This window comes from Uranotaenia lowii, chromosome 3, assembly GCF_029784155.1.
Source record: "Uranotaenia lowii strain MFRU-FL chromosome 3, ASM2978415v1, whole genome shotgun sequence".
Classification (NCBI taxonomy): Eukaryota; Metazoa; Arthropoda; class Insecta; order Diptera; family Culicidae; genus Uranotaenia; species Uranotaenia lowii.
In genome coordinates this window covers 89,001,355-89,029,100 of record NC_073693.1, presented here as the reverse complement: position 1 = coordinate 89,029,100, position 27,746 = coordinate 89,001,355, and the positions used below count along the sequence as shown (strand labels likewise).

The 27,746-nt window shown below is 33.3% G+C and overlaps 1 protein-coding gene across 6 annotated transcripts in view; it reads left to right on the top strand.

The window, feature by feature from the left end:
- LOC129752781 (high affinity cAMP-specific and IBMX-insensitive 3',5'-cyclic phosphodiesterase 8) overlaps positions 1–27,746 on the top strand; it is a 326,911-nt gene that overhangs the window by 270,661 nt on the left and 28,504 nt on the right. For all 6 annotated transcript variants that reach the window (XM_055748557.1, XM_055748556.1, XM_055748553.1 and 3 more), the window contains 4 exons: positions 8,557–8,616; positions 9,373–9,430; positions 10,011–10,109; positions 27,623–27,733. In XM_055748557.1, the coding sequence (XP_055604532.1) occupies positions 8,557–8,616; positions 9,373–9,430; positions 10,011–10,109; positions 27,623–27,733 (328 nt within the window). The remainder of the gene's footprint in view (positions 1–8,556; positions 8,617–9,372; positions 9,431–10,010; positions 10,110–27,622; positions 27,734–27,746) is intronic.

The window sequence follows — 27,746 nt, the reverse complement described above, 5'->3', positions numbered from 1 at the left end:
ATATTGTTCAAAAAACATTGTAGGATCCCTGATGATGGTGTCAATAAACACCGAAACGTCGGAATAAATTAAACGTCGTTTACAAATAAAAAAAAATTGGACTGATTTGCCGTAATTTGAACACTAAAACATACAGTCGAAATCTTCATGACCAACACTAATTAAAATTTTCAAGAAATTGGAAAATAAATTGTACAAAAGCTGGCTTGCAACAGACTTGTATACAATCTCCATTGCACAAAATGAAAAAATCGAGAAAATTTAGATCAAACATTTGAAAAATTTCTTAAACAACAGGTGATATTACTCCCATTTTCTACAGTTCGGCTCTCGCTCTTTCAACTGTTTGAATTTTCAAAGAATGTATAAAATTTTTGTTTTAATTGCCTTCAACTTTATTTATTCTCCACTTCAAAATTTTTGGAAAAATCGGAGTGACAAAAAAATTGATATTTGTTCCGTAATAATAAAACGCCATAAATGCTCATTACTTCAGATAATCCTGATCAAATTTATGTAAAAAAATGATTTTTTAATGTAAATAAACCGTTTTGAATATTTATACACTTTACAATCTTTAACTAAGCTCGTAGAATACTATTTCTGGTTTTGGTTCAATCAGTGATGAGAAGTTTTATTAGATTTTTCTAATGAAACAACAATCAATCTGTTTGTGACTCTTTTCTCTCAATTTGTATCACTTTGATCACTCTTCTACGAAATTGTAGCCAGGGACATTTCCTATTAAACCATGTTATTGACATATGGAGTTGGATTAACGATTAAGGTAAGACGAGCGTTTTCACAGTGATTTATGATTTTGTCTTTGAAAAAAAAATAAAACCATTAAAAAGGTTAAAAAATCTTCAAAAAAATAAATTGTTCTAGACCCCCCGGTGCACTATGGGGAAAGTGGTGGCCATAAATCGAAAAATTTACTTGCTTTGAATGACGTGTCTCGTATACCATTTTAAAGCCAGGTTCAAACCTAGATTCCCAAAATTTCAGCCGTCTGGGTCGTGATTTCGTGTTCAGCGTTGAATTAGAATTTCCTGACCATAAACGCTACCGGCCATAAGTTTGGGATAACCCCTTCAAAAACAAGAAAATTTGTTTGGCCATATCTCATCTTATGACATCTTATGACATAGAAGAATAAAATACGACTTTTCACTTTTTCATGAATAATTCGTTGCAAATTATTTACTTTTTCTTTGTATTCAGTTCCCACAAAATTTAAAATCTAGTACGAGAGCTTGAAATTGACGGAAAAAAAAACAAATAAAAATGATGTTTCAAAAGCTTCATACCTAAGAATATAATTTTGATTATCTTATTTTAGAATTAAATTTATGCTCTAAATTTGAAGAATTTGAACAAGAATTAATAATAATTCGATTCATTCAAACAACGATTCAGCCAAATACTTCAGAAACTTCAGAAAATTATTAACAAACACTTTCTCAAATAATCGTTTTGGAATTGTTGCAAAATAAGAATCATTAAAATGTTAGTGAGGGGTTACCATGATATAAAGATTCCCAGTACGAATATTGTGAATATCTTGAAGATATTTTTTTACATTTTCTTCTAAGGAAATGTGTTTTTTTATTTTCATTTGTTAAATGACATTTATATCGGAAAATTCTTTAAAGAATTCTATAAGTTATAATTTTTAAACTTTTGAATGTAAAAATTACGAAAATAATCTTTGTATCTAAACCTTTCTCTCAGTGAACATCTAAAATTGTTTTTTAGTTGGATATCTAAAAAACTATATTGAAGAAATTTGTTAAAAGTTTTCATTATTCTTCTCTAATTTCAAATTTTTCAAATTACAAACCTACAAGTATACAAATCTACAAAATACAAGTCTTATTTGCAACTGCAACAATGTAAAAAATACAGGTTTCTTTTGGCGAACTCATAGCCGATATCAATCCTTCTAACTTTATGAGCAGAGATTTTGCTGTTCAAGATAATTTGAAAATATTTCATTTGAAATAATTATTTTTCAAGTTTATGTTTTTTGCCAAGCTCTATTTTGTGACAAGCAATTCAATTATGTTGTTTTTCTATTTTCAAAACTGGTAAAAGTTTGCAAAAGAGTTTCGTAAGCATTTAAAATATTCAAAATGTTCTTTAAATAAAAATAACATAAATATTTTCATTGATCAAACCTTTTAGAAAGCAATCTAGCCTTTGGAAACGGTTTATGTCGAGAAACTCCTGGATGTCAACTGACTATTTTTGCTGCATAACGAAATTTATAGATTTCCAGTTAGAAAAAAAATGCTAAAAATATTTGAATGGTAATGCTAAGTAGTACAGGGTTTTCAACCCTTCGGGAAATGCGGGAAAGAGTCGGGATTCAAAAACCTTAGGGAAAAAGTCGGGTATTCCTCCAAGAAATCGGGAATTTTGGCTCAGTTTGTCAGTGAATATATTTCAATGCCTATAATGCTCCAGGATAACTGAAAAAACGAGAAACTTTCACTCGAACCATGTTTCAAAAATTCAACTTGAGGTTTTGAGCAACTCAGAAATGGTAAAATTGTAGACTTCAGTCCAGTTGTTATCGAGAACTAGCTAGTAGAAATATGAGACTTTTTCGTTCTCATTTCTTTGCATTTGCATTCTTTAATATTTCCCATTTAACTTTCGTCTTCTTCTTTGTTTAAGTATCGGAATGTCTTTACTGAAATTCTGACCATCAACTCATTAAGCACATAATTGAAATTTCAAGTAACACATTATGTCATAAAAATAGGAACTCCGACTCCATATCTGCATATGAAGTGTACCTCAATTCTTTAAAAAGCTTTAATTTCAAACTTTGCGCAAGTTTTAATTTTGCTCAGGCTTTTGCTAAAAGTTCTTATTGAAAAATTCGTTTTCTTGATAGCGAGATATAAAACTGCGCAGAGACAGGCCCTTATCACAATAAAAATTGTAATCTTAAATATACTCTGATATTTGGTTTTTTAAATTAAATCACCAATCAAAAGTAAAAACCGTTTAATAAAGCTTTTGAGACTGTTTTTTTTTTGTTTTGCTTTTAAGAATCGGGACTTTCGTAAGGCCATACTTTTTAGTCGGAAAAAATCGGGAAATGAAAATTTGAAATTGAATGGTCCACCCTGCTAAAAAAAAGCTAAAATAATGCCCCACTGAGTGTACTGTGCACTTAAATGGTTTAATTAGATTTGTATATAAATTTCTAGAATTTTGCGATGTTCTTAATCTTAAAACGGAACTCATGTGACCTTTCCAGTGAATCAAATTATTAATTCTCACAAATATATAAAAATTAGAGCTTTATCCAAGCATTTTTTTGTATTAACATTCAAGAGCAGGCATTGTGAAAATAAAAAAAAACTTGAGATATTGAAAAACTAAATATCGCCTTTAATGCCGATCACTTTTTCATCAACTATTTTTTTTGTTTTTCAATCAAAGTTTTTCAACAACTTGGAGTCACTTGCACTGTTTTATCCAACGAGATAGATGGCGGAAAAATATTGAAAATCTCCAATTTTTTTCGATGTTTTCTTCTGGGTTTGAAATAATGGACGTTGAATCGAAAAGCATATTGTTTACCAACTGTGTTATGCTTTGATTGTCAATTTATAAAATTTGTTATTTAAATATAAAAGCAGCGCACTTTTATACCTAGACCTATCATTTTTCCTAATTACCTTCAAAATGTCCTGATTTTTTTTAAACTGTGTCCTGCTTTTGTGCTGAAAATGTTCCGCTTTTTTCGAAAGCCATCTGGCAGGCCTGCCATAAGTCTATAAAAGCTCCGAATAATTGCATTTTTTTTTCAGTGTAGGTTTCCCCTTTCTATTACCATCAATTATTACAATCGAAGCTCTCGAAATCAGTAGGGGAAAGGTTGCCTACATGGACCTATCGGGTTAAATGCGTCTACGGCCGTTTGACGAAATGGCTTACAAGACATATCTTATCAATGCATTTTGAGGGTAATACGGTTTGAGCATAAGGCAAGAAAGAACTAAATGTCTGGATGCCTTTAAATGTAATATTCTGGCTTTTAAAAATTATACGTAAAGAAGCTCAAAACAAAAAGTTGGATGGTTTTTATTTCTTATTAAAATGTACCTTAGAAGTGAAATAAATTTGAGCTTTTCTGATGGTTTCGTAATGATTGGAAAGTGGAAAAAGGGTGTTTTTTATGCCCTCATCATGTTTGTAAGATTCCGCTATCTTAAAATAACAGGTTAAATTGAATAGATAATATCATTAAAACTTCGAATTTAAGCTCTAATTAACACCTTTAGAGTAGGGTTACCATACGTACTCTTTTAAGAGTACATGTACTCTTTTTTGATCGAAAAATGAGCGTACTCTTCTTTTTTATGAGAGCGATTCAATCAGAAAAATGAACTTGTTTGTTTCAGTATATCTAATGCGTTTACCACATCTTATATATGCAAGAAATATGGAAGAAATACAACTTAAGAATACTTTCAATACCTCATCGAAATATCCCGTATTAAGGGGGGGGTAGGGTCTAACGGGTATAACAAAAACACCATTTTCACGATTTTTTTCTAGAGCTATCGTTCAAACAAATGTATTCAATTTTTTTGCATTATACAAAGCATTGTTAAAAGAACATTTAGTAATTTTTTCGTAGAAAAATATTGAAAAATGAGCCGGTGACGGAGCATTTTCGAGGATGCCTTTTAGAAAACAGGATTTGCGGTGGACACTGTATCTCAGCACAGAATCATCTGAAGTCAAAAAATCAGAGCAAAATATTTTTAATAGATGTTTTTCTGGACCCCAACGTTTTTATTTAACTTAAAAATATTTTTATGAAATTTTTGTGGCTGTTTGAAGTAAAAACTACGATTTTTCACTTAAAAATCCGCCATTTTTCACCTCTAAAATCTCCCCAAAGTAAAAAAAATCAAAAAAGAAAAACGTTGGGGTCTGGTATTTTATATGTAGAAAATATGTTCCAAATTTGAAAAGAATCGGATAAGTAGTTATCAAATGACGATGTCCACGGACTTTAAAAATGTGCTTTCGAGAAAAACGCGTTTGAAGTTTTTGCTCTTGCTTTCTTGCAGTATTAGATAGGAGGAGATAAAGGCCTATAACTTCTACAGTTTTGCTTCAATTGACTTGAAAATTTGACACAACATTCTTGAAATGTTTTACAATAAGAAAATAAAAAAATAAAAAAATCGATTTTTTTTAAGTGTTAGACCCTACCCCCCCCTTAATGAAGACATCTTTGAATCGTAATTTTTTGTGAGCGCAATAAGCGCCTTTGAATATGCAATGAACCTCCGAACAGTTAACAAAAAGCACATAAGCAAAATACTCGAATGCTTTGTCGCGCACAAATCTTACATATTATATGTTCAAAGAAATAAACGCGCCTAAAATCTCTTTTTGAAATCAAGTATTTTATCGGGTTTGGTGTGGTTTGTCAGATAACATCAAATAATTCTTTTTCTTTGAATAATCCCAATAGGAATACTAAGTTCTTGACTTTTCTCTTTTCATTATAAAAAAAATTATGACAAAATATATAATTATCATAAACGTCATACCTTAGCCTTCCAGATTTTTTTCTGAGCGTATTCGGGCCTGGAAAATCCGGTCATTTTACCCAAAAACCTGTCAAAATCCGGTCATTGGATTGTAAAATTTTCAATTAAAAACCGGACAATATCCGGGAAAAACCGACAAAAATTCAGACTTTTCTCATGTAAATTCAAGATATTAAATTTTTGTAAATTCTATGTAAAAAAAACCTAGTTTTGATATGAATTTTGCTTCGATTTAGGATAATTCCGGAGATTTTACGGACCAGAAAAAAGCAGGCAATCTGAAATGCTTACTCATAACAATAATAATAACAAATTGGCAGTTTTTAATGACTTCAAATAGCTCTTTTTTTTTAATTTTATAGAATTTTCTATACTCATTTAGATTTTTTTTAATTGTACTCTTTTAAGCATTGCGTGATATGGTAACCCTACTTTAGAGATAATTGAAGATCTCGAAACAGATTTGAAAAGGTTTTCCCTTTTTTCCTTCCCTTCCTGCCTCCATAAACAAAAATTTTGCCTAGAACACAAATAGGCGTATTCAGCCCGCACGGTATGAGGTTCGGCAGTTTTGACAACAGTTATAATAAAATCGATTTTACAAAAAAATGAAGGAAATTTTAACATAAAACTTACTCCACTGTAAAGAAAACAGATGTCTGCTCATGTGTATACAGTTTCTGTACACATATTCGATGTTATATTTGAATAAATACATTTTCAGACCCGAATGACCTCTCAAGGTTAAAAGGTCTTTAATAAATATTATTATTATTATTGAATAAATACAATAGATTCAACAAAGCAGTTTTTCAATAAAAAGTTGGAAATCTACACAGAAAACATAAATTATATGATTTTCAAAAAAAAAATGATGATAAAGTTTTTGTCAGATTTTTTTTTCCCTTAAATATACACAAATTGCAATGTATGGACAACTTGTAGGAATTATTATTACCTGGCTTAAAAAAAATTTCATCAAATTCTGAGAAAGGTACGCTTTTAGAAAATGGAGTATTAGTTTTTGAAATGCATTTTTCTCAGTGTAACTCTCTCATGAACCACATTTGTGTAGGAATTGTAATTTCCGAGCTAAAACAGTTTGACCTTTTCAAATGCTAGTCTAGATAATTTTTTTGGGAAAACTATAAGAACGCCAAGTTGCTTAACAAGGTAAGATCTGTATGCCCACAAAGTTTCATTGACTTCTGAGAGGGTCATGCCAACTCGATTTGGCGTGAAATCCGTCATTTTCATACAGTACCGTTCATAATTGTATAGAAATTGAAAGCACGCGCACTGTCACTTCGACTTTGAACTTCCATAACTTTTTACTTTGATGATATTTTTTGACCAAATTTTCTGCGTTAGATAGATCAACCATCACACTATTTTACCACAAAATTTGAGCTTTATGGAGTTTGTGTGGCCTAAGATACAGTAATTCTATGAAAACCGAACTATTTGGACTTTTAGCATTCAAACTACAATATCTCAGAAATTACGCTACATTTTTTATTGAAATTTTGCAGAGTAATTGTTGAAATATTTAGTAAGCATGTCTTAAGTTTTTGAAAAGTTCTATCGATGGGATCAAAAGTTACGCGTGGTACAATATTTCAGGCATGAACCCAAAAATGCGATTTCTATAGAATTTTGGACGATTCATCAGAACAATATCGTTCCCATCCACAGATCAGTCAAAAAATGTCTGGAAAAAGTAATGAAGAAAAGAAAAAAATGAATAAATGATCTTTTTGTAATTTTAAATCAGAATCTCGAGATATTGTTTTGATTTTTTTTTTGTTGAAATAGATTTACTGGTTGTTAAACATAAAATATGATTTTCCTATGGAAATATTCGTCCAAAATTATATAGAAATCGCATTTCTAGGTTCATGCCTGATATATTGTACTTCACGTAACTTTTGATCCCATCGATAGAACTTTTCAAAAACTTTAGACATGCTAGCTTCATATTTCAACAATCACTTTGCAAAATTTCTATAAAAAATGTAGCGTAGTTTCTGAGATATTGTAGTTTGAATGCCAAAAGTTCAAAAAGTTCGATTTTCGTAGAATTACTGTATCTCAGGCCACACAAACTCCAGAAAGCTCAAATTTTTGTGATATAATAGTGTGATAGTTGATCGATCTAACGCAGAAAATTTGGTCGAAAAATATCAGCAGAATAGCATTTTGAATAATATTTCAAAGGATAGAATTCTGTATTTAATAATGTTGAAACTAATTTACCTTGTGGCTAATATTCCTGAAAAAAATGACAAACTGATTTCAACTTGGAAGAAAATGTGATTTTGAGTGAACTTGAATCCTTTTTTTCGTTTGAAATACCATTTCTGAGATTGTTTTTTTTTTGTCTTCTGTGTTGTGTTGAATCCAGAAATCGTTCACGGATCTTACATACTGAGTTCCAAATCACACTTTTTACGATGTACCAACCGTTTTATTCTTCATTATTTGTTTGAAATCATTTTTTTTTCAATTTCAATTGATTCCTAAACTAGAATTGTTTATTTTGAACGTAATTTCAAATTTCAATTGTGAATACATATTATGATTTTTTTTTATTAATCTAATTAGTGTTAATTTTAATTTTAAATCAAAGCTCTTTATTTTAATCCTGGAGTTGAATTCGAACCCATGTATTCAACTTTTAAATGTTTAATATTTAAACTCTGAATAAAATTTTTGATGAGGTACTCTGATCTTTTTACCTATAGTTTTTTTTTTCAAAACGATTTCGATATATTTTTCTATGGTTACTTTACAGATTTAAAATTCTTAGTCCTATGAGTATTGTTATGTATTCTACCGAACATTTTTCCCATGGACGCGAATTATCCTTCGAGAAACATCGGATCATATTCCAGTCCAAAGTGCCATAATTTGCGCTCTGATTACCCGTCATGTAATATTCATTAAACACTCTTTCTTTTTCCAGCTTCATTCGGAACTCAAAAGGCAGTCAGCACACAACCATGGTAGCAGTTGTTAAGAAGAAGTAAGTCCTTTCTTGTTTGTTTCCTTGATAATATATAGTTCAATCGTTTGTCTTAACCAAAGTACGTGAGACTAATCTCCAAATGCATTAGGGAAATTTTTTGAAAGATCGCACAAAATCTGTCTAATTTATTTTGACGATTCTCTCAGTATTCCCGATGTTTCCACAGCTTTCCCTTACAAGCTTAATAGAAAAAAAAATTCCCACACAAGCCATAGTCAATCCGGATCTATTTTCCCCAGAAAATTTTTGTGTGATAAATGGCAAAACATGCCAACGAACTACATAACCATTTCTCAATACCGGAGAAGGTAGAGAACATTTCTCTCGTCCCACCAAAGAATAGCACAACTATTTCTCAGCAACGAATGGTCCTAAATCCGGGTTTCGTTAGTAAAATGGCACAGCGTGGCATGGAGCCCATTTTTCAAATCTTCCCTTCTTGAAGGAGCAAGGGAAAATTTATGCCTTCCGGATGTGAGGTAGTGAGAAAAGATTTATTCTTGGTTTTTGGGAACTATGAGTCAGAATCCTAGTTGACATTAAAGGAATTTCTTTTCAAATCACAGAATGGCTAAAAGTTTTGAATCCAGGAATTTTGATTTGTAATTTTTTTTCTTCACAAATATTTTCTACTACTATCAACATTCATCTCTGTAGATATCTGGTGATACCTTTAGAAATCTTTTTATTGTCTGAAACTTCGTATCCATTTCTCATAATTTCGTTATTTTTCTTTCTTCCACTGAATTTTAGCCTATTCGAGAAGGATGACGCGGCCGTGATCTCTTTGCTGGATGTTGGCTTCAACCGGGTAAGTTTTATATTCCGTTTATAAGGACATGATTAGGACAGATTAAGAATTCTTAGTTCAAAATCAGATTGAATTTTGATCTCTTAAATCAAAAGGCCTACCTTAGAATCTCATTCGAGAATTTGAAATTTAATTTATGAAAAAAAAAATTGACACGCCTCAATCGAATAATGAAGCATGAAATCTGACAGTAAAGTTACTCGGCATAACTAAAGTACATCATTCCCCTCCAATGGCATTTTCTATTCTCGCTTCAGCAACTGAACCGCAATGGAATAAATTGAATCAAGTTCTCTATAAATCCGTTTCTCTAAAACTGCATACATCAACGAGCATTTTCCGATGATGTCCTTCGGCAAAATAATATTAATAAATTTATCTCTCTTCTTTCTTCCTCCAACAACCTCGAACCGAAACCGTTTGGACCATCATTGAAAAATGCTTCCCAATGGCTGGAATTTTCCGAACCTGAACAAAACCCCCCCGGGGAGACGATGATCCAACCACATCATTCATGCCTTCATCATCACGATGCTGCCGATGCCGCCCCCGGTGTGTTTTGACATTGACGATATGACAGTGCATCATCGAATCGCCCCATGTGTCCATCTGCTGCTCCGAGCTGCGGCAAATCCAGCACTCGATGGTTCGGCCCCAGCATGTGATATCGACTCAACAGGTAGGTTTTCCCCATAAATATTGACAAAGTCCTACTACCCCACCCATCGTCATCATCATGGCAGCGACAAACGAGAAAACGGAAATGCTGTCCATGCTGTCCATGGTGGGAAATTTATTTTGCATTAAATTAGAATCTGCTTATCGGGAAGTCTGCTTGGGAACAGGCTCTGTAAACAGGAAACGTCCCCCACGAGAGGCTATGCCGATTAACCGATTTACGGATGGAAATTAGATTCCGCAAATCCTGGCTGCAAGGGACTTTTTACCAAATATGTAGGTGTTTATGTTTGGTTCTGTGGAAAGTCCTTACACGTTGATGACTGAATACGATGAGATTGGAGAATGTTCGGACTGAAACAACTGAATAGAAACTACGAGATTTTCTAACTAAGGTAAAGGATTTAGTGCTCTGAATTAGAATATTTTTTAAAATTTCGTCTATCACGTCTAGCTTTGATGATGATAGCGTTTGAAAATTCGAAAATTAATCATTTTTAAGATAGATCAGGAAGTGATAACTGATACGCAAACTCTTTTAAAAAACAAAAACAGTTTTTGAATCAAAACTTTCATAGCCTAATACATTAGACTGAGTCGAATTTTGGTCACTTTTGAATTTCTCAAACCCTGGGATCTAAAAAGCTTCGTCTTGGCCCAAAAATCATCCATGATTTTTTGTAGAACTTTTTAGTAACGTTTACATGAGTAAATTTGAATGTATGTATGTATGTATGGAAAATTGAATATTTTTTCTGAAAAATCAACATCATTTCCGTTTCAATTTAAAAATTTCCTTAAGGAAATTTTCCGTTGAACAACTTTGTCGTTGACCGTAGCTGTTTAACGGGGGCGCATTGATAAACAATGAATGCAATTGACATCACTGCTGTAGCCTCGTGGAGCATTGCATGTAAAGTAGTCACACAGCAAAAAAAAGTGTTGCGATATTACATAAAAAACGTGCACATAACTTGAGTCGATAAAGGTATCTAATATTACATTATTTTGATGGACCAAGCTACTACACGATTTTGATGTTATTATCGCAGTAGACGAACTCGAGCACAAAGATAACGTTGTCGTTTTCATTTTCTAAATTTTTCTAAGTTTCTTACATCTTCGGTTTTTTTAGAATTTTATGCGACCTAGGAATTTAATTAGGAATTCAGCTTATGGCTGGTACTCTTATGTGTATAATGGGATTCAAAATTTTTAACAGAATAAAATACAGCAATGAAATTTCAAGAGATGATTTTATTTCTTAATCACAATCATTTATTTAAAAAAAAAAACATAAAAATACATTGTAACTAGTATGAGTAATAGTTTTTTTCCTTAGATTTTTAAAAAATATCTGGTCAGCATTATTTTCGAAACAGCACTACTCTCCTTGGACTGTTTGAATACGAGGATCACTTTTGATCAGGTTGACGAACGAAGAAAGAAACCGTAAGAAAACAGGTTCAGTCACACCTGCAGCGGGAGCTTATTAGAATCCTTCCGAAATGATCAAAATGTTTAATAATAGACTACCTTACTTGAACAGAAACTTTCAACATATTTGGGCATACCACGTTAAGCCTTGTTTCGTTCTCTTGGGATTTGAACGATGGTATGTTATTAATCTTGTTTTTAACGCAAATCGAGACACTAATTGGCAATTTCCTGTCCCTTGGATGGCCAGTGGTGCAACGGGGGCCGGACATTCGGCCGAAGGCCGATAGGCCGAAAGATGTTAGGCCGAAGGTCGCTAGGCCGAATGGGTTGAAAGGCCGACGGATGATCGGCCGAATAGGACAATAGGCCGAATGCGACATTAGGCCGAAGGTTATTTGGCCGAATATTATTTGGCCGAATGGTCATCAGGCCGAATGGGCGATAGGCCGAATGGGCGATAGGCCGAATGGACATTAGGCCGAATAATCACTAGACCGAATGGTCGTTAGGCCGAATGGTCATTCGGCCGAAAGGTCACTAAGCCGAATGGTCATTCGGCCGAATGGTCATTTGGCCGAATGGTCATTAGGCCGAATGGTCATTAGGCCGAATGGTCATTAGGCCGAATGGTCACTAGGCCGAATGGTCATTAGGCCGAATGGTCACAAGGCCGAATGGTCGTTAGGCCGAATGGATGCTAGGCCGAAAGATCGTTAGGCCGAATGGTCATGAGGCCGAATGATCGTCGGGCCGAATGGATGCTAGAAGGTCGTTAAGCCGAATAGCCACTAGGCCGAATTGTTGTTAGGCTGAATGGTCGTTGGACCGAATTTATGCTAGGCCTATAAGACATATTATCGCTTTCTTGCATGTCGGGCAGCTCAGTAGTTAGGCCGATCAGTAGTTAGGCCGAATGATCGTTAGGCCAAATAATCATCAAGCCGAATGGTCATCAGGCCTAATGGATTGCCTTGTGATCATTCGAACTAATGACCATTCGGCCTTATGAACATTCGGCCTAACAGCCATTCGGCCAAACGACCATTCGGCCTAACAGCCATTCGGCCTTACGACCTTTCGGCCTAGCATGCCGACATGTGTAAAAGATTTCTTATTGACCTAGCAACCATTCATGACGTTCATTCATCCTTATGGCCATTCGGCCTTACGACCATTCGGCCTTACGACCTTTCGGCCTTGCGTCCATTTGGCCTTACGACCATTCGGCCTTGCGTCCATTCGGCTTTACGACCATTCGGCCTTTCGACCATTCGGCCTTTCGACCATTCGGTCTTACGACCATTCGGCCTAATGACCATTCGGCCTAATGACCATTCCGCCTAATGACCATTCGGCCTAATGACCATTCGGCCTAATAACCATTCGGCCTAATGACCATTCGGCCTAATAACCATTCGGCTTTATGACCTTTCGGCCTAGTGATCATTCGGCCGAACATCCTTTCGGCCTTGCGTCCTTTCGGCCTAAAAACATTCGGCTGGATAACCGTCGGCCGAATAACCCATTCGGCCTAGTGGCCTGTTCGGCCAGATAGCCCATTCGACCTAACGTCCATCGGCTGAATGACCTTCGGCCGAATGGCTTTCGGCCTCCTGACTTTCGGCCGAATGACCCAGCCTCGGTGCAACAGCGCATTTGAAAACGCTAACAATTCATTTCTAAAAACATTAAAGAAATAATTAACGCGACGGTTAAAAGGTTGAACAGAAAATACTCACCTTTAGATAAGGCTGTTTTCAATCTCCGGAACTCTTTTGCTTCGCCGATATACAAGGGCCAAATTCCCTGAAAACAAAAATTATGGCATGAAATGATCACCAACAGTTTTGCTTAGATGTGTTATAAATATTGATACGACTTACCAGCAGAACAAATCCTTCTGAGTTCCACAATCCGTTCCTTACTTTTTGATACGATCACAATTTAAAATGTCATTTGGAATAAACATTGACTACTTGATGTAATACTACAGAGCAGGTTGTAATAAAACACAACACGACGCGTTCCGAATGTGTACATCGTTTACATGTAATATTTTAATCAAAATCAATAATAATACATGGGTGGCTGGCATCACCCTAAATTATATCGCCCTCAGTTACATTTTTTTTGCTGTGCATGTAATACCTTGCTAGCACCCTGCAGTGATGTCAGTTGAATTTATTATTTTTTGATGCCAAAAGATATACCCTCATTTAACACCTTATAACTTTTACGAAGCTACAGTATTCGAAAAAGTTGTTCAGCGGAAAACTTACTTTAAGTTGGCACAAAAACCATCAGCATGCTCGGTTCCACAGAAAAAAAAACAAAAATGATGTTTATTTTTCAGTACAAAATATTCAATTTTCCCATGCAAATATAAAAGTTCAAATTTACTCATAAAATCGTTACTTAAAAATTCTGGATCAAGACGAAGTTTTCTAGACTCCAGGGTTTGAGAAATTCAAAAATGAACCCAAATCATCTCAGTCTATTTATACATATCATGATTCAGTTTTTCCAATGTATCGAGGTTTTACAAATAAAACGCTACAGACAACTATAACTTTCTGTGATCATCTGGAATCTCTTTTGTCTTCCATTCCTAACAATCACTCTTGTTTCATAGTTGGTGACTTTAATATTTCTATGAACTTGATAAATAATATCGCTGTAACAAAGTATAAAACAATTCTAGAATCTTTCAATTTTTTGTGCACCAATAGTTTTCCAACAAGACCAAAAAGTAATAATATTCTGGACCATGTGGTTAGTAAAATTGATGATATTGAGCGGATTAAAAACGATACTATATATAACGATGTAAGTGACCACTGTCACATTATTACTCCTTTCGACTTGATCTTCGAAAAGAAAAAAATTGAACTTGTCAAAACTATCATAGATCATACGATGCTAAATGAAACCTTCAAGAACTATTTGAGGAATCTAACAATAGTTGAAGATGTTGATGCGTGCCTAAAAAATATAACTGCCATATATAACGCATCGTCAAAAAAATTACAAAACACGTCAAATTGAAAAATAATTGTTGCTCGTGGATGAATTTCGATGTATGGTTTCTCATAAGGTTGAAGAATAACTACATCAAAAGACTTAAACGAAATCCTGAAAGTCAGCACTTGAAAGAACTTCTTGCACACATCTCGAAAAAAAGTTGATTTCAAAAAGCGAAGTTGTAAACGTTCTTACTATGAAAAACTTCTCAGTAACACTCCCAATTTAAAGTTGTGGAAAAATATCAATTCAATTTTAGGTAGAGCAAAAACAAATCCACGATATAAATTTTAAGTTTACAGCTCTGAAATTTATGACACCTCGAAAAAAATATGTAATTTAATGTTTACCTGACCCGAAAAAAATATCAAGATGAGATATTGTTGTAAACACATTGCAGACCATGGAAGATTTTACCCCAAAGCTGGCCAACACTACAAATTTGAAATAAAAAAAATGTTTCTAGATTTTTCGCTTTTTCAACATTTTTTCACTTGTTCATCGAAGTTCAGGTATGAATATTAAATTTTGAATTTAATTAAACCCATTTCGGAGGTTCTGGTTCCATAACTCTCATAACCAAAATTGTATTCCTTTTTTCGTATTCCGGATTCTGTATCCAGTTGCATTTCACAGCTAATTTGAATAATGTTTTTCGAGATCATCGAGATCAAGTTCTTAAACTTAATTCTTACACAAAATTCAAAAATTTAAAGCTTCGAAATGGCAATCAAAAATTGAAAAGTCAGATTCAGATCTTTGTAAATTCATATTCTAATTCTGATTCACAATAAAAACTTGAAACAGTGAATTAATATAAAACCTGAACTACAGAACTAAATTAATAGATTCGTGAATGAGGGCTCTAAAACTTGGCAAATAGAATTCTGATCTAGAATAAGATTCGGAAATCGTATTTTTTGTACATTTCAGAAATCGTATGGGAATTTGGCTACAGATTCATAGCGTTAATTTTGAATTCAAATTCAGAATTCAAATTCAGAATACAGATTCAAAATTAAAAAAAGATAAGGCTTGTTGAGGAATTCAAGAGAGCATAAATTAAACACATTGCAGACCAAATACGAGATATCTCGTTTTTTCGCTTGCCAACAATGTGCTACACTTCGAAGTATTTATTACTCGAATGAATTTGATTGTTAAGCTTTATTCGACAAAATTGAACACAACAACAAATTTGCGGTAACTTAAAAATGCTAAATTTAAAAAAAATTTGTCCAGAAGTTTCTGAGATAGAATGACGAATTTCGGCGTTTCTCGTCATAGATTTTTTCGGTCCATTATATATTAAGATTGCTAAACACAATTCAGTTGAAAATCACAAATAAAAAGTAGAATTTGAGTCTTCTTCATCGAAAAAATCTGCACAAAATTATATACTTTCTCAATGTAGGGTAGGTGTTCCTTATTTGGCATGTGTACCTTATGTTAACATACCGTTCGATTTTGACTGTTTTTGACTTTATTTTTCACTTATCACAATTATCAAAAAAATGATAATTTAACGGATCATGTGAACTTACATATTACAAACAAATTAATTTTCAAACTCACAGGATTTTTCGTAAAATCCGGATTGTTTCAAAGTATGTCCAAATTGAATGGAACTGTTAGCAAATTTCTTAAAAAACACCTGTTTATAAATGGAAGATTTAGGCTGAATTTGTCAACCGATTTTTTTGAAATTTTTCGTTGGATTGTTTTTTATCATGAATTGAGTAATAAGTATGTTTGAGCCATGTTTTTTTCGTGTAAAAACTAAAAAAAGTATATGTCCACAATTAGGAACACTATTTTCAATGTGTTCCTTATTATGGACATACTCAAAGTTTCTCAAACTACATCAAAGTCATAGAATGTATTTGAAATAAATTTAATTGATTGAATTGTGTTTTAACTTAATTTTTAACGATCTGTTAAAATGTTGTTTTGAGCTAATGAAACATGATTTTTTTTACTTCAGTGTATCTCAAAGCTAAAAATGTAGAAAAATATTTACACCAGGTTGCAAAAAACGTTCCCTTTGCGACAGAGGAGGAAACCATCAAGTTACAGAAAGCTTCTCAACGAGAACAGAATCGAAAGAAAAAATTTAAAAAAAAAATCTCAATAAATTACGTTGTATACCGTCATCTGGGGCATCATGCAAAACATTCCAACTTCAATGGCTTCTGAAAACCTAATGTCCACAGATATGCCTACCGTTTGCATATAAAAAGTTTTAAGGTTTATGGGACATCAAATTAACGTAGTCAGAAAAATAATTGTTTCCACCAGTTATTTTTAAATTTACAATACATGCGATTTTCACCCTACTAAAGAAAAAGGGTAAGTTGCTAAAACCTTTGTTTTTAATGAAAAATCAAAAAAAAGTTTGAATAGTTATATTTTATGACACAATTGTGATGCCGTTACGCATAAAGAACGATTTGCAGTTATTTTTGATTTTGTTAGAATTAAAGTTTATATTTTTTCTGTCAAAGATTTGTTTAAATAGAAAGCATAAGGGTGCTGAATACATTTAGGGATAAAAAATACTACAAAATAATTTACATCATATTCTAGCATATGGAAACAAGATTTAAACTGTGAATCATTGATTTGCAAGTCGATGCATTTTAGCCCAGACTGGTAACGGAATTTTGAAAATATATATTTTTTAATTAAATGATAGTCCGAAAAACATTCATACACTAGCAGTGCTGATTAGGATAATTAAAATCAATATAAAGTTTGTAGGTAATATTATTGAGTCAATCCGTCAAGGAACGGTTGTTGGCTCGTGAAATGCCAATCGGAACGGTCGAGCCGCGCGCTTAGTCCCTACGGTGTTGAATTTTAAGGGGGAAATAGTGATCCGGATTGCGTTAAAACAAATTCGAAACATATAAAAGTGAATGTGTTACGTTCTCGTGTGTGCTGTGTTGGGGGAAAACAATAATTAATCAAATTATCAAATCGGCTAGTGTTTATGTTAGTTTTTTTGTCCCGGGAATTCTGGTTGAGTGAGCAAATCAATTTTGATTGTTCTGAGATACAGAGAAATATCAGGTGAAAGCGCAGTTTTTTCGGCTAAATTACGTGTTGTCAGAACTGAATGCTTAAATAGCAAGATTGAAAATAATAGTGATCTAAAGTGAATTTTTGGAACTCGCCATTTTTTTTCTTTTCATTTTCTCCGTATAATTGATCAAAGAGGGCCTCAAAGAACGGCATTATGTGTGTGCGTGTGTTTGGCTAGAGAGAAACGGAGAAGAGAACTGACAGCACTTGGTGGCAGTGCTGTCACCGTCGTTGAGAGTTTTAAACCGCATGAAGTGTGAACGTGCACCGCAGCTGAAATTCAACTTGGTGAGATCTTTCCTTGTTATTTTTTAAAGAAAATATTTTTTGTACTATTTTTTCCTTATTCATTTAATGTATCATACTTTACCATCAATGTTAATTTTGTTCAGATTTCAAATCAAATTTCTTAGCTGTCGATACTGACTCGCCGAATTGTTCATTAATTGTCACCTATCGTTTATTTCCCTTCATTCAGATTTAATAATTTATTTGAGCCAAGAACTTTTTTTAAATTTTTTAACACAAAATATTTTTAAATTGTAGGAGTAGGGTCGGTTCGTTGAGTGTGTGTGTTTGCGTGGGGAAAATTGACGTGATCGTCGCCGGTCGTCGGTGTTTATAAATCGCGTTGCGTTTTTTTCTCTTTCTCTCTCCGTTTGCATAATGCGTTAGAACGTTTTTTTTTTTGCTCGTTAGGTCGTTCTTGCTCTTTTTTTATAACGCGTGATAAAATTCGGTGAGTTTCACCGGTGCCAACCGCATTGTAGTGTATGACAATGCCACATTAGAACGTTTTGCTCTTCTCATTTTAAGCGCGCGATAGAATTGTTCATTGTACGTGTATGACAATGCCTCGTAAGGACGTTTTTGCTCTTCTAGTTTGAAGCGCGCGATAATCTTCGGTGAGTTGCACCGGTGCTAAATGCATTGTACGTGTATGACATTGCCACGTTAGGGCGTATTTGCTCTAAATAAAAAAGCGGTGTACTCGATAGTCTGCGACGCAACGATCATTAAATTTTGAACTTTGATCGCATCCCTTCCCAAAGGGAATCCAGATCTTTTTTACCTTCCCTACTAACAAACCACCCTTCCTGTGACGACCGTGGAGATTTAGAGGTGTATTCGGTCTCTAGTAGCAACGGAAGTCGAACTAACTATCCTTCCCTTTCCCCGATGAACCGTGAGGACGTGGCCGGCGCCGTTATTGACCATATAAGATAAAGAACCTTCGAAACGTGTACACAGAAAATGGTAAGCTAATCCCAAGCCCCATTTATTTGGATCTATGTACAATTTTGATGGTTCTTGTCAATCACGGAGTAGCAACTACTGAAATGTACGGTTTATCTAAGCTCAAGCTCAAGCTCAATATTATTGAGTCAATCCGTCAAATTGTGTAAAGTTTTTTACGGCATCAAAAAATGTAAAATTTTCGATTTTTTTAATTTTCTATGAGAATTAAATACTTCAAAAAACTACTCACGATGTGAGAAACTATGGCATCATCGTTTTGTTATCATTAAATGATAATTTTATTACACTATATTAAACTAAAATTAAAATAAGTGTTGTGGTACACAAATGTTGCATCAAACCATGCTATTGCATGATGCTCTGTTATACTGTACTTATTTGTATCCATAATAATGAATTTTCTACTTTTTTAAATTTAATAAATATATCCATTGGAAAAGTAAATTTTGAATTTTGATAAGCTCAACATCCACTAATTTCTTCAAAACTAGCGTAAAGGGATATTGTGTTGGATTTAAATAGTGCTTATTTCTCTATTCATATTCCAAAAACGTTGTAAAATTTGTAAAAAGGTGAGTTTTGAGATTGTTTTCATTGAAGTGTTAAAAACAGACCCATATGCAAATTCAGGAACAAATATTGGGTATGCTGATACAATTTTCTTCATATGTTAACATTAGAAACACCCATATGTTAACATTAGGAACAATTAGTGCCAAATTAGGAACATCGACACACTTTATAAAACATGATATTTTTCGTAAATTAAGACTTGAAATGATTATTTTAGACCAAAATAAAGTTCAGAAAAAAATTTGGAACTTAGTTACCAAAAAATTGTATATCTAAGTATTAAATATTTCGCGTAATAATATCAAATCTTGAAACCTCTGACAGAATAAAGCGAAATTAGGCTCACTTACCCTATTGTTTGCCAATATTAACACATCAAGGACACATAAATTCGGTATTTTATGTCTCAAAAACCAATTGCTAATTTAATATAGAAATTTGAGTAACGGAAGTGTCGTGTTGAATTTTGTAGAATTTTGTAGTTTTCATTATTGGATTCATAACATTTGAATAATGCTTTCTAATGGAGTATACTAACGACAAACGAGAAAACGAGATATTTCGTATTTGGTCCGCAATGAGTTAAAATTGCTGTTTTTTTTTCAAAAGCCAAATTTCATACTTAAAGGGTGATACGGTCAAAATTTGGTCAATATCAACTTGACGTTTTTTTTTAAATTTTGGATTGAAAAAACCTGAACACCCTCATTTTGAAGGTGTGTGTGCGTGTGTAGAATGTTGCTCCTATTTTGATTTTGGAATTCACTCTTCAGTTGTCAAAATGCCGTCCAAGAAAGAAGAGCAGCGTATCAAAATTTTGCTCGCGCATCGCGAAAATCCGAGCTACTCGCACGCAAAGCTGGCAAAATCGCTAAAAGTCGACAGCCAGGAAGTCTGGATCGGGGGAAAATCGAAAACCGGAAGCCGCTGAGACGACAAAGAGAGTTGCCGGTAGTTTCAAGTGAAATCCTAACCTCTCTCTCCGAGATACCGCAAATTAGCTGGGTGTATCGTCTACAACCGTGCATCGAGCCAAAAAACGAGCCGAACTATCGACTTACAAGATGATAGTGTCTCCAAATCATGATGATATACAAAATACGACGGCCAAAGCGCGATCCCGGAGGCTGTACACGACGATGCTGACGAAGTTTGACTGCGTGGTAATGGACGACAAAACCTACGTCAAAGCCGACTACATGCAGCTTCCGGGACAGGAGTGTTGTACGGCAAAAGGAAGGGGAAAGGTAGCAGATATTTTCAAGCACATGAAACTGTCAAAGTTCGCGAAGAAATATCTGGTTTGGCAAGCCATCTGTACCTGTGGCTTGAAAAGCAGCATTTTCATAGCTTCCGGGACTGTCAACCAAGAAATTTACGTGAAAGAGTGTTTGAATAAACGTCTGCTGCCTTTCCTGAAGAAACACGGTTGTTTCGTACTGTTTTGGCTGGATTTGACATCTTGCCATTACGGTAAAAAGGTGGTACGCCGCCAACAACGTGCAGGTGGTTCCCAAGGACAAGAACCCTCCCAACACGCCAGAGCTCCGCCCAATTGAGAAAAACTGGGCTATTGTCGAGCGGAACCTAAAGAAGATAAAAAAAACTGCTAGGACGAGCAGCAGTTCAAGGCAAACTGGCATTCCGCGGCGAAGAAGGTGGACAAGGTGGCTGTACAAAATCTGATGGCAGGGGTTAAGCGTAAGGCCCGGCAATTCGGATTTGGAAAATCGGAAGCCTAACTGAATATTTTTCCTGAATTTTATACTAATTAAACTTGAAAAAGAAATTAAATTTGATTTTTAAGATAAACGATTTCACCGATTTACACGCGTTTTCCCTTGACCAACTTTTGACCGTATCACCCTTTAAGTGTACTGATAATGAAAATAAATATGGAAAGCATATTTTTGCAAAAGAGTCTCGAAATAATCCATTTGACCTAGTAAGGAATATGCATTGAACCAGTTAAACGGATAACTACGTAGTCGATCTTATTTAGTTATATTAAATATTGATAATGCTGATATTTCTTGTGATTATGTGATCAATTTTTCAAATACATACTGAGAAAAGCAAACATTCTTCAGTTTTCCAATGTTAAGGAAACGACCTGTCACGTATACGATACGGAAAATTGATAGCCGACGCAAACTATCTTCGCTGTAGATCGAAAGATGTAGAATTTTATATGTCTAGAAGAAAGAACATGGTCCTGTTCCCTTATGATTCAAACAAATCCCGGGAACCTGACTTTGGCCAGTATATCGAAAACCATAAACTGCCAGAAGGATTGAATACATAACCCCACAGTCTCAGCATGGTTCTTTCCTGGACTGTGTGGCTCTAGAATGAAGTAGGACAGCAAAATCTCATTTCTCTCCCATATCAGGATCAAATATTACCTCTAACCATCACAATTTTCGCTGGCAGCTTCGATAAAGCGCTCAATTTCCCCCCGAAGAACGTTAGGAAGCATCGAGCAGACTATCGGCTCCATTATCGGAACATATTTCATCAACAGAGACAACGAATGATTTTCTCCGCCATTCATTTTTATAGAGGGCAGCAGCAACCCCTTCTGAATAGAAAATTTTGAAAAGGGTAGAAGTGATGGTAACCTTTCAGTAAATCTGGTCTTTGCATGAAAAGCGGTTATTTCCATCCTTCAGATTGTCACGAGATAGTCTCGAGTAGATGAGGATGCCAATCCATTCATTAAAGTGATTTCCGAAGAATGTTATTAACAGAAATCAATATTGAGTATTCGTTACCTTTTGGCTTAGTAGTGATTTTCTTTCATTTGAATTTTTATAGTTTCACTCATTCTTTACGCTTGGAGTTCTTGAAAAACAATTTCTCCTTTTCTCATGTCAATTATAGAATTATTGGGTGAACCCCAAAACTTGTTCTAATGAACTCAATATTTGCAACACGCTGCAAAGCACGTTCTACTCTAATATTTAGAAGCATCTCGTGTTTTGAGCCCACGTACGTTCTTGGACATTTATGTACGTACAATAACATTTGTTTGCACTTTTGCAAAGGTGGCTCCAGAGAGTAATGTAAATAAATTAATTATGCTGTCAAAATGATTTCCTAATGGGATGAACTAAAAGGTATTTTAAACTTTTTTCTAAAGGGCATATTTGCAAGTGAGAGGATAGAAGGACGTGATCTGTTTGCCCCCCTTTACCCATCCCTTTTAGATATGATTTCATAAAACAACTAGCTGACACGGCAAACTTTGTTGAGCCTGTATTTTTGAGATTTTTTTTTATATTTTAGCACTGTTCCTTAGTCAGCCTTCCTTTTGAGTGGATAAAAGCAAGTGGATACCCTTGTGTCAGAAAAAAATCCAGAATTATAGTTCATGCTAACTTTTGGTTAGCGAACTTATTTTCTTCCGGTAACTTAAAAACGCTTCAACTATCAAGTTTCAATTCAGATTAGCCATCAATCCTATTCAAAAAAACTCCTATCTAATCAAGTATTTTAAAATTGCTGAAGTTTGATTTGAACAGAAAATGGATCCTTTTTGCTGAAGTCGTCATAAAATGATTTTTTTCAATTTGTGTTTACCTCTGTATTTAAATACATTGAAGTTTTCTTTAAGCATGATCGTCAGAATAGAAAAATTAAAAAATGAATTAGACAAAACCAGAACATTCAAAGAACAATGAAAATTAACTTAATTTTTAATTTTTTTTCATTATTTCAAAGTCGTTTTTAACGGACTTTATACTAAATACACTAATTGAATCTTATTGCGAATTGTCAGAGCTGAGTTGGACAAATATTTAACAATTCAGAAAAAGTCACTATTCATCTCTTTTTACAGCAACACTTTTCTAATCAAAACAATGTTTGAAAATGTCTTTAAAATTTGTGTCATCATTATGTTTTTTTCAATTTTCAGTTAGGGATTGGCAAATTGCACTTTAAATTAGGAAATTCAAAAAAAAAAAAGAATTTAAACTGTCATGTTTTTGAATTATTTTTCTTCTAGCATTTGAAACCTTGAATGAAGGCAAATCTATTTTGAGTATTTGGAATAAAAATTCAAAACAATCCAAAATTATTTGAAATTTTAGAGTATGATCGTAAGATAAGAAACTGTAATCCAAACAGCTAAATTTAATTCTGAATTTTAATGTTAACTTAAATCAATATTTTGAATTTGGCTTTATGAATCTGGATTTTCAGTTATATTTGAACGTAAATTTAAATGCTGACTTTCTTTGATCTTGATTTTAATTTTGTTGATCGAGTTCAAGTGTTTATATTCTTAAACTCACTTGTGCTTGATAAATTGTTTTTTCGATCTGATATCTGATACGAATTTTTTTTCGCATTTTTTTCGTATTGGTTCAGATTTTTCTCTACACTTAAATGTTTCGAAATTTTAGGTGGCATGCTTTTTACTTATGTTCAATTTTTATTTTCTTTTAAGTTTGATGACATTATTGATTACGATCCTTTTTTCTGACTTTTGAAACTGAGAGTTTTATCTAATATCAAATTAAGGTCCCATATAGCTAAACTTTTGAAAAGTTCCGTTCAACCACTGAGCATGAAATGTAGTGTGCATTTTTCAATGTTTCCTGATCCTCCAATCCGTTTCTATGATAGTGATGCAATTTATTTGGAAATCACAAAATTGATAACATTCAGTTCTCAAATTGACTGGATAAATTTCTAACATCTTTTAAAAATCAACAAAAAATAAATAAAGGTGATTTTTTATCAGTTCTTTGACGTGTTATCAAGACTCATCAAAAATGATTTGGTAATGGTAATGATTGAGTGTATCGAAAATTTTACATATATATCCATATATCCTTGAGTTGATAAGAGAATATGACATTTCAAATAAAAAACTTCCAATAGATAGATGGATGAACTCTGTGTCATTCGAATGAAAATATATGGAAATTGGGTGCCATGACTTTTATTTGATACGAATAAAAACTAAAAATTAATTTTCAAATTCCACAAAAATATTTTCGAAATTATCTCTCCGTTTTGTAATTCTTCGTGTGAAGACGAACGCAACAAAAAAATCACATGCAAATCGGATGATTCAGTGAAGAGTTTTGCGTATTCGTACATTTCTGTCTATCTCCCTGTTTCATATATATGACCCATTCCAACCACCCCTCAACTAGAGAACCGATTTTTATTTTTCATTATCCAAAAATAAATTACATAGCGTTAGAAAGGTTATTTCTTGAGTGTCATTTTTCATTAAAAGATTTTCAGCTACCTTTTTTTTAGAATTGAGTATGTTAACGTTGAAATTTAAAAATTTTAGAATGAAATTGAATTGATTTTTGCAAATATTCTTTATTTATAACATAACTTTGTCAAAAATCTAGCTATGTCAAAAAAATTACTGCAAAATGATGGTAAAAAAGCCATCTTTTAAGCATGATATAAGATAAATAACAGTTACTGAAAGTTTACGCTCTAGATTCGTTGATAAAGGTATTTATTTTTAAGCGTTGTGACGTCACGAGACCCACGCGACGAAAAGGGACTAGCGATTGGAAACTTGGAACACGTCACGAAAATTCTACTGTTTTTAAATTTATGATTTACTGAAATTTCACATAAAGTCGAAAATTGGAGGTCTCTTCATACTTTTTGAATGGAATTTAATGCAATTTTTAGATTGAAAATCGGTTAAGCCGGTTGTGAGTTTCACCCGGGTAAAGAATGCGTTGAGACGTCACGAATATGTATTTACTTTTTTTCGAAAACGTTCAAGACTTTTTACTTCAACACTATGATAGTATTTCTTCAATACAAGTTCAACACAACAATGTGCTTCAATAAACGATGTCTATTATCAAGTTTTTTAAGAAACTAATTTTTTTTTTTTGCATTAACTTAGTTGTTTTTAAACATTTCTTATAAACATATAAAACAGCGCTTAAAAACGCTTGATTCAAGAATAAACAAACTGTCAAACAAATGAAATCCTCATCGATTTTGTAAAATAATATTTGGGAATCATAAAGCAGGTAGTTATCTGTGATTTGAATAAAAATCAAATTCTTCATATATCTATGTTAGAATGAAAAACACCGCTAGTAGCTTCTATTTCTTTCCGGCATTATGTTCAAACAAAATAAGTTCCATGAAATAAATGTAATGAGATTCAAAACATCTTTGAATATGGTAAAGTTAATAGTTTAACTTTTTTATTAAAAAATTCATAAGATTTTCATAGAAAATTAATTAATAAAATTAATGAAATTATTATAACAGAAAAATGCCCTTATTGAAATTTCCACCTCAAAGAATGTCACTAGAAAATCCAAATCGAACCCCGTGTTCACATAAAATCTCACAAAAGAGACTTTGAACTGAATTACAAAATTAAATAAATTCAAATATGTACTAGCACAAGGTCTCATGCAGAATTTGGGTCAGATTATTCTTAGGAAAGGGGTTGCGCAACGCACCTGAAGTTTGTATGGAATTATGTAGATTTTGTTCGGCATGATAAAAAAACCGTTTTTCGTCAATAATTTAGGTCTTTATCAACCAATTGTTCTTTCAATTTGAGTATTTTAAAGCTTTGATTAAGACAATATATCATCTGAGGAACGCGTTTCGATTAGAGTTATCATAAAACAGCTATAACGTTCAAAATAAGCGTCGATTATCGATCATTCAGGTATTTTTTGTATTTGACCCATCAGAAGCTAATTTTTGAAACTCAAAAACCTTTTTAACTAAACCATTTTTGAAACGGGATCTTGAGATAAACTATTTGTCATAATGAAAGTTTTGTGAATGACTATGATTAAAACAAATCAGCCGATAGGGACTTCAGAAATTGGTGCATAACTTGGTTTTCATGTCTTTCCAAACCCAATTTCTCATAATTCCATACAAATTTTAGGCTCATTGTGCCCTCTTTTTCCTTGGGCCAATCCCTAAATTTGGCACTGGATTTTGTTTTAGGCCTAAGATCTATTTAAGCTTGCAACTTCTAAGATTTTTATTAGATGGCTGATTTAGGCATTATAGTGTCGATTAACTATCTTTGAAAAGATCGAAGGCTTTGAAATTATCATTTATTTTTCCTTTCCTTTGCAATTGAAGATCAAAAAGATTCAGAAACACATTTCATTGCTTTTACGAATAAATATTTTCTAGTTTTAGTTTTGTCCTAAATAATGTTCACATGATCGCACAAAAAAACTTCGAATAAAATTGATGTGAGCAGTGTTGCAAACCTTATCTGCTTATATGGGCCTTTGAGATTAAATTCCTTTTAATTTTTGGGAATAAATGGATCGATTTCATCACCAAATCACATTATTTATTAAGTTTTGAAGCATTTTAAGTAAATTAAGCATTCATTTTAAGATTATACTTTGATTTATTTCATGTAACTAACCATAAAATTTCGTGACGTCACAACGCTTTGCAAAACTCTGTTTTAAAAAAATGGTGCGTTGTGACGTCACGAAACTGAATCGCTCTAAAATAAATTGAAATCAAAATTTGAAATAATCAAAAACAGCGATTTTTTGGTTGTAATGAATCGATTCTTTCCTGAAATTTTCATAAAATTTGAACAAATAGAAGAGCAGATAATTGCGGTGTTGTAAAAAAACTGAAAAGTGGGAAAAGAGGCGCGTTGTGACGTCACGATTCCTTTTGCTTATATTTTGTTAACTATTTATTTTTTACAAATATTTTTGGTTTCAAATTGTAGAGAATTAAATTTTGACCTCATAATGTAAAATTTTTAACCTGTAAAACTTACATGCAATATACCAAAAATTTGTTTTGCAAACGTTGTGACGTCACGCTGGAAAGGGTCATATAGATAATTTCATTGTAAGATTATAGGACATAGTTTTACAGAATTGCGATTCTTTCTTTGTCTCGTTAAATCACAAGTTTGTCCTGCTCTAGTCTTAGCAGTGGCTCCAGAGAGCGATTGGAATGAGAGATTTGTAATGGATATGAAATATAGTTGAAAGTTTATGTGCGGTAGCTTTCAACACTGTATAGACTGAGATCACCATTCAATACTAACTATTCTGAATCATTATCTGAAACTCAAGAAAAAACAAACAATCTTATAATTAAAACTCAACCTTTCTTCCCCAGGCTTTATTCACCGCTCTCCACCGATCCCGGGAGGCCATCATCGTTACCGATGACTCGCTCCGAACCCAGTACGCCAACAGAGCTAGTGAACGATTACTAGGAATGAAGCTGGTAAATGCTCGTA